The sequence below is a fragment of the Lobosporangium transversale genome (assembly GCF_002105155.1).
Source record: "Lobosporangium transversale strain NRRL 3116 chromosome Unknown BCR41scaffold_33, whole genome shotgun sequence".
NCBI lineage: Eukaryota > Fungi > Mortierellomycota > Mortierellomycetes > Mortierellales > Mortierellaceae > Lobosporangium > Lobosporangium transversale.
The window spans coordinates 250,623-269,343 of NW_019029011.1; the positions used below are offsets into that span (position 1 = coordinate 250,623).

Here is an 18,721-nt window from a genome sequence, read left to right on the forward strand (position 1 = left end):
TCAAGCAATTTCTCGCACCTACCATCGCATGGAATCCTCCGAAAAAGGGAGATAAGGTTGAAAGCAAAGGAATTAGAGTCAAACCTACTCGATCGTGATGAGGTCAAAGCTCTCCGTGAAATCATTCATATGATGACAGATGCAGTCAAATTCACTGAATGGGTGGGCAGTACCGACCATCCAAAACTGTCACAAATGTATGTGAAGTTGAAAGAGTTGCTACCGGACTCTCGCACATACGACACCGAGACGGCACAGGAGCTCTGGAGAAACCTTAACAGGCTTATCAATACGATGTGGGCCGTGGATGACATTCCCGATGTTATGCTCATATCGCTATTCCTGAACCCGGTGACCTTGAGTATCATTAAAGACATAATGACAACCAATGGTGACTCTCTCAGGAAGAAAGCTCTAGAGGTGACCAGAGATGCAGCAAAAAAGTTTGCCGCCACCCAAGATGGAGCATGTTGGGATCAACTTCCTCTTTTGGAACAAGAATATTACCATTCGATAGTTAGTGTCGATATGGTATATTATGATGCGTCTATTTCAAGAACGCCGATGATGGACATCGCGCGTTTTGCTCTTACTCCTGAGCTTTACTGGAAGGAGCAAAAGGACAAGGGATTAAGAGGAATGGATTATATTGCTCCATTTGCACGAGCATACCTTTCTGTCCAGGCTACTTCCAATGATTCTGAAAGGTTATTCAGCAGAGCCGGATGGATCCTGTCTGCACGCAGAAACCGAATGACCAATCAAAACTTCCGTAGCATCATATTTTATCACAGCTTTGTCTCTGCCCTGAAAAAATTACAGAGTTGTAGCAGTAGCAGCTAACTTTTTTATTAAAATAAAGGACTTCTATGGCAACGCTTAATTTCTAAAACAGATGCCAAACTATGGCTGACATCTTTTTTTAGGCATGTGCATATACAAAACTGACAAATGTTTGAATGAGGATTATCCATTCTGTAGCTGTGAGTAATCAAGCTTTTATTGATGCTCGAGATTCTGAGGTAGCAGTGCATGGAGGAGCACTTGGTTATGCAAGTTAAAAATTTTAATAAATTTTAACAAGTATGCTGAAATATCGAACCAGCATGCTGGAAAAACGAACCAGCATGCTGAAAAATTGAACCAGCATGCTGAAAAAATTAACCAGCACGTGCTTGTTCTCAAAAATCGCTGCTGCTTCGCTTCCAGCTTAGCTTCATAAACAAGAGCCCTTAAGTTGAGTGATACTCACATTTTTGTGATTTGGTCCACTTTCTCAAAGCGCATTCACAGTTTTCTACATTTAAATAGCACACATGCGTCTGGTAACAATGTGTACAGCGCAGGACACGACTTGAGCTCAAAATGTTTAACCATGTCCCTACTCATCTTCAAGTTCATAAATTTTCTTGTAGACGTCGCTTTTGCCGGATGGAGAGCCCAATTGTCTGATGCTCAAGCTCAGGCAAATGCTAATCCTTCTTGACTGTGGTCTTGGTCAAGAGCAGTTTTACGCAATGCCTGTGAGAGAGGGTGGACTAACAGATGATAACAAAGATTCTATACAATCAGGACAGCCGTTGGGTGCCACTACGGCTGCTAGTGATTCAGCCCTCAAACGAAAGCAAGCTGGTTCCACCGAAGTATCAGATATTCGGCAAGACTGGGCATCATTTCTGAAAGCTTCTAGCACACAGCTCCTTCAAAAAAAAAGGAGACGAGGATCAACTGTAGACGCATCTACAGCAGCCTCCTCTACTGCTGGCGCAATGATAGGGACTTCAAATGTCGACACAAATGATCCAGGAGTCACGTCAACAAGCAAATCATCGCAAAGCTCTGCGACTCGGGAATACATGTTTAAGTTACCTGACTTTTCAGGCGTAGATTTTAAATCAATCGATGTGGTTCTCATCTCCAACTATAATCACATACTGGCACTTCCTTACTTGACTGAGTTTACGGACTTCCAGGGCAGGATATTCGCTACGGAGCCAACTATTGAATTCGGGCGGTATGCTTTTGTTACGATTTATGACTCCGTCTTGTTCAATTATTCCGACCTCTGCGGAGCCATTAAATAGAATAGTCTATAACAAATCCCCATCATTGAATCATTCATCCGTAGACAGCTGATGACAGAGTTTGTGTCCTTCTTTGGGACGAGTGTCACATCCAGTCCGCATGATTTTATTGATAGGAAAAAGCTGGTGGCACGATCAGGGTCAGGACTCTTTCCAGCGTATACCCATTCAGACATAAAAGCCTGTATAGACAAGATTCAGCCAGTCCGCTTTCGTGAACACATTGTAGGTACTCCACTTTCGCCTTCATAGCTTTAGGTTTCTGATTAATCAGCCTTACTGAACCTCTATACATGCTATAGGCGCTCTATGGATCACTCAAGTTGACGGCTCACAGCGCCGGATATTGTCTTGGCAGTTCAAATTGGCTAATCCAAATCGGATCAGAAAACGTAGGACCAAATTGTCTTCTGTGTTGTTGGGATTATAACCTTATCCAGTATGGCTGTATTTCGTCATGAAGCCGTGACACATCCTCTGTTCATTTCTCTACTATAGATTGCCTATATTTCATCATCATCAACACAAGTCAATCTCCATCCAGATCTGTTTGATGGAACACTGCTGGAGAACTCGAGCACTATCATTGCAGCCGACCTTTCACCTAAGGGAAGCATTACTTACGATAGCGGCGTTAATGAGGTTTGTGCCAGTATTGCTCGGACTATCGCACGCAAGGGCCACGTCCTGATTCCATGCACCATCTCAGGATTTCTTTTTGATCTTTTGGAAGATGTCCATTTGCATCTGAACAGGATGGGACTAATTCACCAGGTCCAATATAGCTTCATCTCTCCAGTTGCAGAAACCGCATTGCAGTATTCCAATATTTTGGCAGAATGGTATACATACGCCTTTTTCGGGAAGAGAAGCTTTAGGTCATAATAAATATGGTTTACTAATATTATTGTTTCATCGCCTTTCATATTTCCCTTCATCAAAAAAAAAAAAAAAAAAAAAAGGATGGCTCCTCGTAAACAAGAGATGGTTTATCTTCCGGAAGCACCGCTACTTCACGGTATCCTTTTGGAAAAGGGACCAGCCAAAAATTATAAAAGCGTGCACGGCGCATTTTCGTCCGACTTAAAATATCCGTGCGTTGTGTTTGGTGGGCACCCAAGCCTACGGTCAGGGCCTATGGTTAACCTTTTGCATATGTGGGGCAAAAATTCTAACAACTCGATTGTATTTATTGGTAAGTTCTTTAAGGAATAACAATTATTACGCATTGCTAGTAGGGAAAAAAAAAAAAAAAAAAAAAAAAAAAAACTAAACAAGGCATATTGTCTCATTAGAGCCGCGAATCGACGTTCCATCAAGTTTGGAGCCTTACGAAGGACTTGAGATTGGTCGAAATATTTGTCCCTTAGACATTCGGCTTACAATCGATCAGCTAGTTGAAATTATGAAGAAGCACAGGCATCCAAAACACGTCCTTGTACCAACGCATGTTACATCTACGGGGGCTGACGGCAAAGCAGAACTTGCGGACTCTAAAGGCACAACCTCTACATCAATTACACAGTGGTCGTCATACAGAGTAGGAGAAGCCAAGCAGCTTGGAATGGGGTCTCTTTACGAGACTGTTCTTCTTTCGGAAGAGGTATGAGCTAACAAATTACATTACGCGTATCAATTCTAATTTGCATTGAGGCAATGATTCAATTAGAGTTTAAGCCACTTCTGTTTCTTGTTCCATGTAGCTGGCCAAAGGAGTATATCCACAGGCTTTCGATGGAACATCGCTAGCACCTATTGCAGGATCATTGTCGATATATAATAACCAGATGCAACTTGAGCCAGCATCCTTTGCTGGCCGTCAGATTTTGGCACTTTATACCCAGCGACAGCTTCGCGGGGTCATGAACCTTCAAAGCTTACTAACCGGCCTAACCAAGGTAATTATTCGATCAGCTAGGACCCTCTTTTGCTTATGTCACTGGTATACACGCTCAAACATATTAGTCTTTTCCCTCTTATAGATTGGCGTTGTGGACCCGATTGTAACACAGTCCGGGGAGGATTTAGATGATGAAGCTGTCGAGGCTGGAGAAGATCCAGAGATCAAGGTGGAATTTGAACTGGAGGGTCAACCGGCCAGCATCATCATTCGTGAACAAGAGACAATTGTGAATTGCGACGAGAACATACGTCCTCTTTTACGTGAGCCAATTCTTAGATGTTTCCAGTCCTTGTGATAATAAACAATCAAAACAATTGAAAGTCGCATCTATCTTTTTCTATCCTGATTATTCAAAGAAGGCTTTGAAAGGGAATAGGGAAGCTGACATGAAGCTGTTCTATTGATCTTGCGCAAAATCTGAGCTGGCCTGCATCCATATAGTGACATGATCGCGTCGGAAAGCCTCAAAATCCCACTCTTTTGTTTGATCCAGATTCCTATGTGATCCCGTAAAAACATACACGTAGGCAGAGATAACGTCTCCAGGCGATAACGGTTCAAACTGTCCTATAACATTGAATGAACCAGGCACTGGATCCAGTACTTTGACTGGCAATACTTCTCGTGAATACTCTGAGCCCTCAAATTGATCTAGTCTAAACCGGTCCATCATTGTATGACCAAAAACAAGCAAGCCATGCACAATGTTGGTCTTGTCCGAAGAAATAATCATGCCAGGGTATGGCTCATTATGATATGGGTAACGGATATATCCCTACACATAAGGTACGACATCCACATTAAGGAAGAAACATTAATGTCTATTGTCAAATCAGGCAATGACAACAACTTTCGTATCTGTCACTCAGATGCTCTAACCTCGATCGTGGCTCGAACTGAATACAGGTTGGATTCTGGTCCTGGACGAGTAACTGAATTCAATACACGGGAATCCATTAAAGACCCGTAGAAAAAACATGGGTATGGTTCGATTGCAACAGACATGAGAAAATGAGATTATGTTCAATTAGAGGATTCATTAACCTGCCCTGCTGTATCATAAGGAGGCCAGCGATTTAGGTGTGCTAGGGTTAGGTTCGTCACCAGGAAGCGGACGAAGCGCACGTGTGTACACACGTGCTGCAAGGCTGCCATGCCTAAGATTAAGTAGGCGAATTAATCTATTTGACAACCCCCCTTAATTATTTTTCTCAATTTTTTTTCTTTGCGTGACAACCCGGGTTGCCAAATAGTAAAATATCTAATTTGACAACCCCAAGCTCACTGTTATTTGACAACCCTTTTTTTATTGGCAAGATTACAATGTGAAAATCGCTTCTATTGCTATCCCTCAGCAACACGAAATCCCTCCTGCAATCTAAAAGCTTCCATCAAATAACAAACTTTTTTTTTTTGGTTACGAGGTGTTGTTTTTTATTACAACTGATTTCTAAAACAAGGGTTTGCTTTTATAGAAAATGTGCCTATACGGGTAACATGCACTAAGGGGTTTTTGGATATATAAGCATGCATAAATTCGGAGTGGTTATGCGACGCTTGATGGCGCATGCGTAAGACGCGGAAAGGAAAAAAAAGAGAGACAGAAGAAGCTATAACCACAGTCATGATAATGGAGTGTTGCCACCATTTTAGAAATCCAGCTGAGAAAGGCCCTCCAAAAGTGCAAGATGGTGAAGACTTGTCATGTGACAGGTTGAAAAAGACAATTTTTCTTCTTTTTTTGACAACCCGGGTTGTCAAATAACAAAAAAGTGAAAATTGAAGACCTGGGTTGCCAAATAAGCCGGTGTGACTGCTAAATTAGGGGGGTTGTCAAATAGATTCACCCTAAGTAGGCTCGTCACCAGTCTGAGGTCGAAGCTCACGTGCGAACGAACGCGCTGCAAGCGGGATTGCCTGTTGAGACAATTTGTGGCCGTCTTGCAGATACTTCTCACTCAGGCTGGGGACAAACATTGCTTATTAGCTGGATTCTCCCAAATTTTTTTTTGAATTTTTTTGAAGTCAAAAACCATATGGAAATTCACCTTTTTTACTATGTGTCTCGTCGTCAATTTTTTTTTTTTTTTGAAAAAGTTTTCCCAATTTTTTTTTTCAAGCCAAATTTTCGAAAGCTCTTGAGGGAAAGCTTGCGCCTTTCCATGGTTTGGAGGATGATAGTCAGGCACTCATCAATTTTGTCGTCTTTATCTTCTACGTTGTCATTTTTCTTCAACTTTATTTTATTTTTCTTCAACTTTATTTTCTCTGTAACTTTATTTCTAATTTTTTTTGGAATGGTAAAGCTGAGAAGCACAAGTGTTGATAGGAGTGAGAAAGAGAAGAAAAAAGAGTGTTAGAGCGAGTGCATACAGCAAATGTCATTTTATATTGAAGTGTGGAGGTAGGGTAGTACTCATGGTATAATGATTCGACAACCTTCGGCTTGAAAAAAAAAATTGGGAAAACTTTTTCAAAAAAAAAAAAAAATTGACGACGAGACACATAGTAAAAAAGGTGAATTTCCATATGGTTTTTGACTTCAAAAAAATTCAAAAAAAAATTTGGGAGAATCCAGCTAATAAGCAATGTTTGTCCCCAGCCTGAGTGAGAAGTATCTGCAAGACGGCCACAAATTGTCTCAACAGGCAATCCCGCTTGCAGCGCGTTCGTTCGCACGTGAGCTTCGACCTCAGACTGGTGACGAGCCTAAGATATAAGAACAATCAAAAAAAATGTCTACCGCCTACCTACAAGACATAGACTGTCTCTCAGTATCTTTTTGGAGCCTGCTTTCTATCACAAAGCAAGTATATCCAAGACATTGTTCAATGCCACTATAGAGACAATGGGCCTGCTGAAGCTATCGGTCTCTGGCAAAAACAAATGATCCGTCCATATCACCGAGAGAGTACCGCTCGTGCCGGTGTCGATTATGCCCTCGAACATATCAAAGGCGAAATGGAACGAGCCTCCCAGGATAAAGCCTTGCACTTTCCAGCGAATAGCATCACACAGGAAAGGATCGGAGGGTTCGAGCTCGAGTTCGTTAGTGAGGTTTTCAAGGAGAAAGCTCCTGTTTTTCATCGGCTCCTGTTTTTCATCAGCTCCTAACAGATACTGCGTATACAAACAGTAGTTATTCAAAGGACTCGTCGATAGCTGTACCTATGATTGCCATTGTATTTGCATTCCTATGTAACCGTAGATGTAACTATCTTCAGCTGATGCTAGGACTGTATCTGTTCAGTAAGGGGGTTCCGTGGAAAGTCATTACACTTTTAGCGTGCGCAGGTTTGTCGGTCTCCCATCAGTCCCTCATCAGAGGCATCAGAAGACGCCCTCAGGTATGCCAGGGCCAAGACAAAGGACGGTCCCTTTCTAATTGTCTACGACAATATAAATATGACTCACCGCAAGTACAACCAAAGGCTCGACAACCAGGGCTCGTTTGAGAGCGGGACCACAGCGACACTCATTGGCACAAGCGTAGCTACAGAAGAAGAGCGACACACTGAGTCCGCTCACTGTCTCCAGCTTGAACATTTAATGCCTACGCTAGCGAACGAAAAGCATCTTCGGGAGACAATGCGATCCCATCTAGTCAGTGTTCTGCGGAGAAACTATGAGCTACAAAGGGGTATCGATACCTGTTCCATCGAAGTTGCTACTTCCGGTCAAAGAAACAGAGGCTTTCCCATTACCGTCAATGCACATTAACCGGATCACGATTGACGGAAACAAGGATGTCCTGGAAACTATTATGGAGCACACTTTTAATATACCCAGCGAGTAGTTCAATGGAAAGAGGGTATTAATTGTTAGCGACCAGCTTACAATGAACAGAGTTCGTTCAGTAAAAAGACAGCGTTGCGACGACGTTTCGACCCATCACAGGTTCGAGTGGGCGGTCCCTATCATACAGCCTTTTCAACCGCAAATTGAACTTTCTTCAACAATCTTATGTACCCACTATGATGATATAGGAATCTCTGGATCATTAGCACACTATGCAGCAAAGTTGAGGCGAAAGCGCGTCACCCCTGGTCGGTTTGATTTTCATGCAGTAAATGAGCTTCTCCACATGTTCGATGCAATGGTAATTCGCGTATGGGAGTTTGTCCAGGAATGTAAGTACCTAGATGAAGGCTCTATGTTATTTCCTGCAGATGTGCTGCAAGAGCTAAGTGAACAGGGTGTGGACAAGATTGTGGACAGGATCTTAGATATGACCAGCCGACCCCGGCTCAACGGAACTGTGTCTGACAATGCTGCTCTATTCATAAGAGATATGTTAATCTACATAGAGTTTTCATCTGCCATCAAGACCGGGGATGTTGGACACATTAGGGAGGTTCTAGTGTGGATTACTGCCATTTGTCACGCTGGAGGGGCAAAGAATTGCGCATACGAGCTCCTGCATCCTCATTGTGGCCTCAAATACTCCTGGGCCGAGTAGACAAGCCATGCCGTCATGTCTTCTTGGGTAGTGAACGCTACAGGACAGGAAAATAACTGGATACCTACAGATCTTTTCCAAGAGCACAATAATCTGCTTATCAAAAAGATATGAATGGCAAACGGATCTACCTAGACCAAAAGGGACTCGACTGGCATACTTACGAAGCCTTTTGTCCGAACTGCTGTTACACCTCCAAGATCGCCTAGATCTAGGGAATGACGATATTCATCATAGTTGTTTACTCCACGACCACAGATTTTGCGGAAGTTGTTCTACCTTGTTTCGTTTTTTTATCTTCAAATATACCCATTACTTGTTAAAAAAAAAAAAAAAAAAAAAAAACTGCTGTCTCGTTATAAAATTAAAAATACTTTTCTGTGCTTTGCCAAAAAAGAAAGACTCCTATCCAGCTGGCAAATTTATCGCTGAATAACCGAATCGTTCGCTTGCGAACGACGTACCTTCAATGCTAGATATACACAGGACAATCGGGGCCAGGTAACGATGATTGTGGGGCCGCCAGCCCTCTTGAAATCCAGCAGGTTTCCAGTGCCTTTAGTAAATATCCTATATTCTGTGATACTAAATCGCGAGAGCCTCACCATTCCCAGGCATTCGCTGTTGAGCATGGTAGATATTTTCGACTGCAAGTCTTTCTGGTTCGATCCTGGCTGTTAGTAGCAACATCATCCTAGATCTCACAATTGAAAAATGGAGCGATGAGTAAACGCAGGGCTTATGAATGTTGCTTTCAGAAATACGTCTGGTATGCTTTTAAAGGAAGCATCTCTTCCTTTCCACTTTTCCTCAAATACATTAAAATACATTAATAAAGACATGCTATATGAGAAACCCTGCTACGGCGGATGCTGAAGACAATACTGATCTCTTCGAAATGCAGCTTATATTCATAAAAGAGAGCTGCAGACATGCATATTCACCGATTCTTACCACCACCAAGGTTGCTACTGTGGTGGCGGCCTTGGTAACAGTTATTGCAACGGTGGATGTACCAACTCATTCTCCAGTAGCTTCCTTAGGAGCCCTGTCCACAATGCTTCATCTTCCCCGAATCATTGAAGAAATGCTGTCCTTGTCAACACCGTAGTTCCCCTTGTTCTACTGTTATAAGATCCCTTTCTACACGTGCCACGGCCATATCTCTAAATGCTTGCACAAGCCGCTGATACGACTCTGACCTTTGAGACAACGCCTCATAATATACCGGTGGCTCCTGTAACTCCGGGAGACGCAAGAGTAGCTCCTGTTATAATATATCTAAGAGACTGAATAGCATAGTCAACTTCATATCTCGTTTGAAAGTACATAATGGTTTTCTTTCCATCTTTCAAAAAGTTGAGATAATGAATTTGATGGGTGTTGAATTCGACTCACAATGTATTTGGTATTCTTTCTGCAGTTACCAGCTGTGGCCACGTAGGAATCTTTGAAATGCATCATTATTTTGACAGTCAATAGAAGCTGAGACGGTAAAGTAGCAGAAACAGAAGTGTCTCGATCTACAAAAGAGCACAGATATCCAAGTTTCCTCCTAATCTGTTCTGAATTTCCCACTCCATGTCCCAATGCAATGTATCTCATCTACAACTACTGCAAGCAATCAGATCTTCTAATGTTGATCGATCTAAAATGTACTGAACGCATTGCTCGCAAAGAGGATCTCTGGTGAAATGAATATGGCTCGATGGTGTTTCTCTATCAAGTTTCGGATCGGAATGAGCATCTCGCTCTTAAGATGAGTACTATTGATGCCTACTGAAGCTGGCTTTTCAGGCTGCTCGTCACCCAGTATCTTGAGTAGCATAATAATGAGTTATGCTATCGAGCTGTTTTGGTCCCAACTCCTTTCGTCTTGCAAATGTCAATAGTCGAGAGAATAGAATATCATCCTTGATTTTCAAGTAGGTAACTCGGGAACCTTTGTTTACCATTCCTTGCAACAAGTAAAAAATATAGCTTGACCGCACGCTTCCCATGTGGCAGGCTCTACTTCCTTATGAGTTCTGTGCGTTGGCTTGGCATAACGATGGTTTTGTAGCATTACAGACGTCAATTTAGGGTTTTAAGTTTTGTGATCTGTGCTCCATTCTACTGAGAGAGAAAAGCAATAAAAGGCCTACTTTTCTACACTTCCATACCGCTAGGCTTTTATGCTATTTTCCTTCAACTTCTATCTAGTACACCATGGATACCTCGTGGGTCCTTGTTATCAAAAAAAAAAAAAAAAAAAATCTATCTAGTACACCATGGATCTGCATTACAATGTTAATGATGAAGACTATCAATCTCAACTTGATGACTTCAAAGATTTCTGCGCCTTATACTTTGAAGGTGAACTCACATTGTTTGATGAGGGAATGGATGTTAGTATCACCCGCAATCACGATGGAAACTCGACTTCGCTTTCACAATATATCACTTCGGGTGACTTCGCCAGTACTATAGTGTGCAGATGAGGCCCAGTCGTTCTTGGATGCCGCTCTTCTTGTGACTATTAGATATAAGTGTTGTCAATTCATACATACTATGGTGTACAAGGAAAGGATCAAAAAAAAAAAAAAAAAAAAAAAAAAAGATGGACATCGCCAAATTCGCTTAAATCTGGTAAACCAACTTTTATCGCTATCTAGGTCCCATGTTGTCATCGAGCAAAGGAACTCAAAGAGAAACGTAGAAACTAATGAGTCTCTGGAGGCTACTTTCAAGGTATCAAAAGGCCCATATATTACTAAACACTCTCTTCCAAGCCCTCGTCGACATCTACCAGGCTTTCATTTTCCGATAAGAACCCAAGAAAGTGAAGGAAGGATGTTAAGAGTAGGATGGCATGTGAAAACTGCAGGGTTAAGGGTATTAAGGAAGGCAAGAAGTCCACCTCACGATCAGAATGGATATGCGCTACATGTAGGGTTCCTCTTTGCTTGAAAGCAAAGCAGAATTGCTTTGAGGAATATCACACCAAATAAAAAGAAAAATAAGCTATAATATTTTGCGTACAAAACACATGTAAAAAACTACCCTACATTTGTCCAAATTGCGACCATTTTTGGTCGCAAAAAATCTTATTTTCAAATTCAGGATATGGGATAAAATTACGCGACACGACCATGAGACACGTTGCAAAAAAAAAAAAAAAAAAAAAAAAAATTACCTCTTACTTCCAAGCAACACTAGTATAATCCACACAAAGGTCATTACTTGTTTGCACATCACTTGGCCTACTCCAGCCATCCACGCCAACTATGCGGCCGGCACAGGCGCCTCCTCCAAGACCAGGATTTAGACCTGCTCATCAACAATCATTGCAGCAGCAGCAGTACCACCAAGAACCATATCCCCATGAGAATCAACAACAGCAACTTCAGAGACCAATGGCCGCAGGACAGCAACAGCACTCAAACTACAGGCCTATGAACAATGGCCCTAGACCTGGTGTTCCACCTATTGGTATGCTTCGGCCGCTGTCACAAGATCCAAACAGTCCATTGCATCAGCAAAATGCCATCAGACATGCTTCAGCCTCAGCCAGTGTTGCTCTTCCTTCGCCTTCAAATCAGCGGCTACCCGTGACCGCTCCTTTCTATGGATCCCAAAAACAGCAGCAACAGTACCAGCAAGGCGACAGTTTACCTCCGCAGCGGCCACCTGCTATTGACACTCAACACACATCCTCAGTCACGATGCGGCCTCCCAATATTTCTCAGCCTGGATCGCCCGGTATGCCTCGTCCCTATCAGTCACCTCCAATCCAGAACAGACCTCCATCTGGATCATTCGTAGGTCAAAGACAGCAGCAGGGTCCTTTAGGTTCAGCTTCCATGAATCCAGTGGGATATGGTGCTGGATCACTTCCTAATGATCTCAACAGATCGCAGCCTCCTATACTGAAACCACCAAACCAACAGCACCAGCAAGGACTTCCTTCAGCCTCTCCACAGCAACCACCATTACTTCAACAACAACAACAGCAACAGAACCTGCAGCAACCGAGACAAGGTTCTGGGGGGCCTAATGCTGGCATCATAGCGGAGCTATCTACCTCAACCCCACAAACAGGGACTCACAAGTCGAAGAGGATGTATCCTGCTGGTATCAATGCATATTCAGAACCAACGCCCGGATATGATATCACACCAAACGGAGGTTTTCAATCCGCTGGTGTGCCAGGGATCCTCTCTCCCCAATCTACGAGTGCTGTAAAACCTATGCAACCTGTCACACAAGGATCACAATATTTTGTGCCTGTTGAAAATCAGCAACCGACTTTTAATCAACCTGTCCCTACATATCAACAAGGATTCCATCCTCCCCAGCCTAATGTCAACCAACTAACGAACCAGATGGGTACTATGAATGTCACTGGAGGAGGATTTGGGAGTCAAGGGACTACAGTAAATATCGTGCTTGCATGAATTTTGAAAGACAGAGAAAATGTCGCACGTCAGTCTCGAACTGTTGTAAAATGTATGGGTTGCTGTGCGCTAATATATAGTAACTTCCATTCTTTGATTCGGATATGACAGCCTATGACGACTGTTGCTTTGATGGGATCTGCGCCAAAAATCATCGACCTGGATGCTCCTCCACCAGCCATTGCTCTCCCCACCACAGTAAGAACGCACTCTAGCTCTTAGAACTGTATGAAAAATTATGCCTAATGAATTTGAGCTCTTCTACTAAGTTAAGCAACATACTATCGTATATTCGCTAGGCTGCAATCACTCAATCGCCATATGCTAACTGCGATCCTACATATAAAAGATGTACTTTTAATGCCATTCCAGCCACTTCACAGCTTTTGACAAAGTCTCGACTACCATTTGGGCTCGTCATCACCCCCTATCGCAGTGTGAAGGAAGGCGATGTATGTTTTCTATTGCATTTGAGGATAGGCATATGTTTTTTGATGTCACTGTTGAAAACTACTAGGGAATGTTTTTTTTTTTTATTGATCTGGATATTTCCTCTAATGATAGGAACCTGTGCCTGTGGTCTCAGACTCGATCATCGCCCGCTGTCGTCGATGTAGAACATATATTAATCCATTCGTGAAGTTTGTGGAAGGTGGTCAGCGCTGGAAGTGTAATATGTGCTACACGCTGAATGAAGGTATACATGCAAATAATACTTTGATGATTCCGGATCCTGATAAATGCCTGCTAGCTCGATATTTTCATTTGCTTATTTTTTTTTTTTTTTTTTTTTTTTTTAATACAAGTACCATCTTCATTCGACTATGACTCTCAAACGCAGCAACCCGTAGATCGCTGGCAACGCAAGGAACTCAACCATGCAGTAGTGGAATACATTGCACCTACAGAGTACATGGTTCGACCACCTCAGCCTCTAGTGTATATGTTTATAATCGATGTGTCGTATCCCGCCATCCGGTGTGGTATGGTAGCGACCGCGGCGACGACTATATTGGAATCCTTGGACAGGATACCCAATGATGAAGGGCGTACCAAGATTGGCATCATTACAGTGGATAGTTCTATCCATTTTTACAATTTGAACGTAAGTGCGTGTTTAGTGTTTGTGCTTTTTAAGAAGAAAAAATCTTATATCCTTTGAGCTCGTTCATGGCCACTAGCTATCTATTTTCCATCCCATTTACTTATTCTATTATATTTTTTTACTTATGACCGATAGACACCCTCGGGTGAGCCTCAGATGTTAGTTGTCTCCGATCTTGAGGAACCGTATTTACCTCAACCTCAGGATCTTCTCTGTAATTTGAGTGAGTGTCGCGGTACATTGGAGACGTTGCTGGATAGAATGAAAAACATGTTTAAGGATACTCAGAATGTTGGCAATGCATTGGGACCAGCTCTGAATTCTGCCTACAAGCTGATCTCACCCATTGGAGGCAAGATCTTGTGTTTACAAGCATCATTGCCTAACTTGGAGGCAGGGGCGCTCAAGAATCGTGAAGATACGAAGTTGTTAGGTACTTCTAAGGAATCAACTCTGTTACAGTCAGCTTCGTCATTCTATAAATCATTTGCAGTAGAGTGCTCAAAGTCGCAAGTTTGCGTCGACATGTTCCTCTTTGGTTCACAGTATTCAGATGTCGCTACTCTTAGTAAGTTGATGTGGTCAAAAATTGCTTTTTATTTTGTCTTTCTTTGACAATGAGCTAATAGTCACGATGATGGAATGGTTGGTAGGCTGTCTGCCTCGCTTTACTGGGGGAAGTACGTTCTTTTACCCCGCATTTACAGCAGCTAAATCAGAGGATGGACTCAAGTTTGCAAACGAGTTGGCAGAGTTCCTTTCACATCGGATTGGATTGGAGGCAGTGATGAGAGTGCGTGCTTCCAAAGGATTGAGAATGGCAGCGTTTTATGGCAATTTCTTTGTCCGATCAACAGATTTACTGTCGCTGCCCAATGTTCCTCGTGACCAGTCATACTCGATTGAAATCAGCTACGATGAGAATCTGACAATTCCAATCGTCTGTTTCCAGACTGCACTGCTGCACACTTCCTCCTCAGGCGAGCGCCGTATCCGAGTTTTAACATTGGCCCTTCCGGTGACGACGAGTCTGTCAGAGCTGTACATGTCTGCAGATCAGGTAGCGATTGCAACGTTGCTCTCATGCAAGGCTGTGGAACGTGGTATGAACTCGAAGCTGGATGATGCTAGAGACGCCTTGACAAATAAATGCGTGGATATCTTGGGTGTCTACAAGACGCATATGACGGCCTCATCCTCGGGCGCCACACCCAATCTTCAGATCTGCGATAACCTTAAGCTGTTGCCATTGTTGACACTTGGCATGCTTAAGCATGTAAGAGCATATACATTTTTGCAGCTCTGCGTCCTACGAGCCTGGGATGTTTTGGTCAGTTGTAATTAATGCACTTTTTATCTTTTGATTTTTGCCAGGTATCGTTTCGTGGGGGTTCACAGATTCCTTCAGATCTTCGCTCGTATGCGATGCATTTGATGTCGACACTTCCTTCTCAATGCTTAATTCCACTTATTCATCCTCGGTTTTACTCGCTACATGATATGCCGGAGCATTGTGGAACGATTGGTCCAGCAGGCATTGAAATGCCGCAACCCATGAACCTGAGTAGCGAGCGATTGTCGCGTTCAGGATTATTCATGTTGGAGGATGGACAGAATATATTCTTGTGGATTGGTCGGGACGCAGTTCCTCAACTGTGTATGGATCTCTTTGGTGTTCCTAACTACGAGAGTATCCGTGGTGGAAAGGTAATAAACTCAAATAAAAATAAAAAAGGATGTCCAAAAGTTATATTCCTAATCTAACTTTTTTTTTTTTTTTTTTTTTTTTTACTTTTTAGACTACATTACCGAAAGTGGAGACAGACTTTAATCAACGAGTAAACTTAATTATTGAAAAAGCTCGAGAGATGCGTCGTACTGTTTACTATCCTCAGTTGTATGTGGTCAAGGAAGAAGGTGATGCAGCATTACGGCTGTGGTTTTTGAGTCATTTAATCGAAGATCGCGCGGAACCTATCATGAGCTATTACCAATATCTTGGATATCTCAAGGACAGAGTAAAGCACTAAAAAAAAAATCATATTATCAACTGACCTTGCAAAGTATATACAAAATGGAAGTTGACATTAACCTGTATTCTTTTTTTTTTTTTTTTTTTTTTTTTTCGCTCAATTTGGCATTCGCTTTTGTCATTTAATTAATAGGTCAACAGTGGATCGTATTAGAGCTAGTATTTGGTTGCGTTTGGATGCCGGCCTGTCCCTGTTCTTTGATCAGACACTTTTTTCTCCCTCTCTATTTTTTTTAACACATTTCGTAGCTTTGTTTAGTGAAACAGTCAGAAAAAAGAAATAAGGCTATGACATGAAAAATATAGGAAGTTCTCATAAGCTTCTCCCTTTTCATTTCATTTGTGATAACTCTCACTTTCTCTCTTTTTGATGGGGATATTACCGAACGAGTGAATATCAGCAAAGCATGAAGTGTGCCTGGGATCCACTCGCGCAAGTGTTATTCAAACAGAATAACAAACGATTAACGCCTACAAGATGACTCCTAACTACAAACAGCTCTAAATAAAATAAAATAAAATAAAGACAACAGAGACCTTAGATTGTGTACTTGTACATCATGAACAATATACATATGCTTGCCATAGCCTATTTCCGCAGTCTAACAGACTTGCATAAATACGTGTACATGCATGCATAGAAGACGGGAAGACCCCAAAAAACACTCTTATTCATAAATGTAATATATATATATATATATATATACAATATTTATACAGCACATTTATACTGGTTTTTCTTTGCTCTCAACTTCCACATCGCATGGCATGTCATGACATGTTTGAGAGGCCGCGGGCCATGCTAGAGATTAGGAAAAGACAACTACAAAATTTAAAAGGAGGTGGTAGAAATGAACCTTATCTGGTAACAGAGCGGAGTGGGCCTTGAATGAAGTCATTATATTTTATTGCTTTAGGATCTGTGAAGAATTTACATTATATTTATATATACTGTGAAATGTGATAGATCAGCATTTTCGAGCCCCTTGTTGCTGTTACAACGGCCCTTTCGATTTCTTTCTTCCCTTTCTTTCTTTCTCTGGTCAGTCTGCGTATTTATCTGTTTGTCTGCTGTATTTTCTCAGCATGCATTGAAACCAGTGTTAGTGTTATAGATACCGAAACCCAGGGATCAGGAGATCGAAGAAAAGAGGAAGAGGATCCTTCTAGACGGGTGCTCGTTTTACAGGCTATTACAGTTAAAACCACATTCGCTTACACAAAATGGACACAAAAAAAAAAAAAAAAAAAAGCCTGATGACCAATGTTTGATCGATTATTGTAGAATTGTTGACAGGGAATATTAAGAATCTACTTTCTCCCTCTCCTCTTATTTTGACCCCCTCTTCGCAAATTATGTTTTTGTCTCTCTCCTTTCTTCTTTTTTCGATGGATGGACAAATTCCTTGATGATGAACGACAACCATGCACAGGCTATATTTGAATACAGAACACAAACAATAGCAATAGCAATGGCAATAACAATAGCAATAACAACAAACATCGTCAATGGCCTTTGAGGTGTGACAGAAACAGAAGACAGAGTACATTATAAAATGGCTTATACTATTGCATGTGTGTACTTGAGATGATCTCGTAGTACATGAAGTTTTTAAAACTAAAATCATTTCAGTATTCGTGATGAGCTTGAAGCAAGCAAACTAACTGGCCGTCAATATATTCAAAGGGTATTCAGTACCAAATAAAATGGGTTGAACTCGACCCGTTTAGTTTGTCCATCATAAAGGTTAGCAACTATCAACTATACAGCATAATTAGAAAAGAGGGTATTGTGCAATAGTAGACAAAGGATGAGCAACTTCACATGGGAATAATTAGCAAAAGAAGCAGCAAAGGTGAGTGTGTGTACCAACAGGCTAGAATGGCATATCAAGGGATCTTTCCGATCGATTTTTCATTTATACAACGGTGCAAAATCAACATGGTTGATAGATACGATAATGATTATGAAAATAATGGTGACAGTAGTGAAGTTGGTGATAATGTAAATATGTATCCTTTTTAAAGAGATCGGAAACATGTCCAATGGAATAAAATTCGCAAACGAAATTAAGGTTCAGCTGTATCAGAATTGTACAGCGGTTCCTGAATTTTGAGGGTTGTGGATTGATTTGATGGGAGGACAAGCATCCTCTGAGGCACACGATCTGCACTAAATCTTCAATGAATGTTTAATGACAAGGAAGGCAACGAGAACAAGGATAAGGGGTGTTAAGGGAAAGTGAATACACGTCATCCGGGATAAAAAGAAGAAAGAAAAACCTGGCTTGAAAAGATATTTGTGCTGGAGGAAGAATGTTGTCGTACAGCAACACACAAGCAACGTTCATTTGCACTATAATTGATTGAACTTGCTTGCTATGCAAATGTTGGAATAGGAAAAAGAAAACATTTCATTTTCATTGCGACTGCTTGATCAAGGTTAGCAGCAGTTAGTTTGCTTAATAGCGTATAACAATAAAAAAAAAAAAATCATGCCATGGTGTCATGATGCACTCAAGTGGATACCCATGGAAATTTTGTCAGCAAGGTTTTGTAACTTTTGTTACACACTAAGTAAAGGAGGACAAAGAGAAAGAAAAGCCAAATAACGTGGGGAGGAAGGAAATGGAAGGATTGTTTAGATGTGCACCGTTTATTTTTTCTTTTTTCCTTTCTTTCCTTTTTTTAAAACACTATCC

The 18,721-nt window shown here is 41.6% G+C and overlaps 6 protein-coding genes across 6 annotated transcripts; 4 read left to right on the top strand and 2 right to left on the bottom strand.

The window, feature by feature from the left end:
• Positions 1-1,288: 1,288 nt before the first annotated feature.
• Positions 1,289-4,313, top strand: BCR41DRAFT_358335 (beta-lactamase-like protein). The gene is made up of 9 exons (XM_022025029.1): positions 1,289-1,325; positions 1,416-2,014; positions 2,129-2,309; positions 2,387-2,476; positions 2,583-2,926; positions 3,047-3,279; positions 3,380-3,687; positions 3,788-3,982; positions 4,067-4,313. The coding sequence occupies exons 1-9, from the start codon at positions 1,317-1,319 to the stop codon at positions 4,280-4,282; spliced, it is 2,175 nt and encodes a 724-aa protein (XP_021878973.1). The 5' UTR covers positions 1,289-1,316; the 3' UTR covers positions 4,283-4,313.
• A 71-nt stretch (positions 4,314-4,384) lies between these two features.
• On the bottom strand, positions 4,385-4,992 carry BCR41DRAFT_398682 (hypothetical protein; the record flags this gene model as incomplete). Its single annotated transcript, XM_022028986.1, has 2 exons — positions 4,385-4,762; positions 4,867-4,992. 2 exons carry the CDS (start codon positions 4,990-4,992, stop codon positions 4,385-4,387), a joined length of 504 nt encoding a protein of 167 aa, XP_021878974.1.
• Positions 4,993-6,575: 1,583 nt separating this feature from the next.
• BCR41DRAFT_410503 (hypothetical protein) lies at positions 6,576-8,755 on the top strand (the record flags this gene model as incomplete). Its single annotated transcript, XM_022029439.1, has 5 exons — positions 6,576-6,687; positions 6,776-7,035; positions 7,095-7,334; positions 7,408-7,692; positions 7,784-8,755. 5 exons carry the CDS (start codon positions 6,576-6,578, stop codon positions 8,444-8,446), a joined length of 1,560 nt encoding a protein of 519 aa, XP_021878975.1. The 3' UTR covers positions 8,447-8,755.
• Positions 8,451-10,274, bottom strand: BCR41DRAFT_424057 (hypothetical protein; the record flags this gene model as incomplete). Its single annotated transcript, XM_022030366.1, has 6 exons — positions 8,451-8,721; positions 8,911-9,120; positions 9,401-9,430; positions 9,594-9,713; positions 9,845-9,969; positions 10,106-10,274. The coding sequence occupies 6 exons, from the start codon at positions 10,272-10,274 to the stop codon at positions 8,578-8,580; spliced, it is 798 nt and encodes a 265-aa protein (XP_021878976.1). The 3' UTR covers positions 8,451-8,577.
• Positions 10,275-12,288: 2,014 nt separating this feature from the next.
• BCR41DRAFT_378446 (protein transporter SEC24) lies at positions 12,289-16,017 on the top strand (the record flags this gene model as incomplete). Its single annotated transcript, XM_022027160.1, has 9 exons — positions 12,289-12,861; positions 12,994-13,080; positions 13,182-13,334; positions 13,447-13,579; positions 13,689-13,987; positions 14,123-14,555; positions 14,641-15,263; positions 15,362-15,694; positions 15,787-16,017. 9 exons carry the CDS (start codon positions 12,289-12,291, stop codon positions 16,015-16,017), a joined length of 2,865 nt encoding a protein of 954 aa, XP_021878977.1.
• Positions 16,018-16,579: 562 nt separating this feature from the next.
• Positions 16,580-18,136, top strand: BCR41DRAFT_372735 (hypothetical protein; the record flags this gene model as incomplete). The annotated part of the gene is made up of 6 exons (XM_022026713.1): positions 16,580-16,644; positions 16,740-16,884; positions 16,987-17,217; positions 17,859-17,875; positions 17,973-18,024; positions 18,050-18,136. 6 exons carry the CDS (start codon positions 16,580-16,582, stop codon positions 18,134-18,136), a joined length of 597 nt encoding a protein of 198 aa, XP_021878978.1.
• Between the last annotated feature and the right edge of the window lie 585 nt (positions 18,137-18,721).

Bases quoted from the DNA above. Each gene is read 5' to 3' on its own strand.
- BCR41DRAFT_358335 (XM_022025029.1), top strand. The intron at 2,477-2,582 runs GTAGGACCAAAT...TCTCTACTATAG, and splicing joins TCCAAATCGGATCAGAAAAC to ATTGCCTATATTTCATCATC. The intron at 3,280-3,379 runs GTAAGTTCTTTA...TTGTCTCATTAG, and splicing joins CAACTCGATTGTATTTATTG to AGCCGCGAATCGACGTTCCA.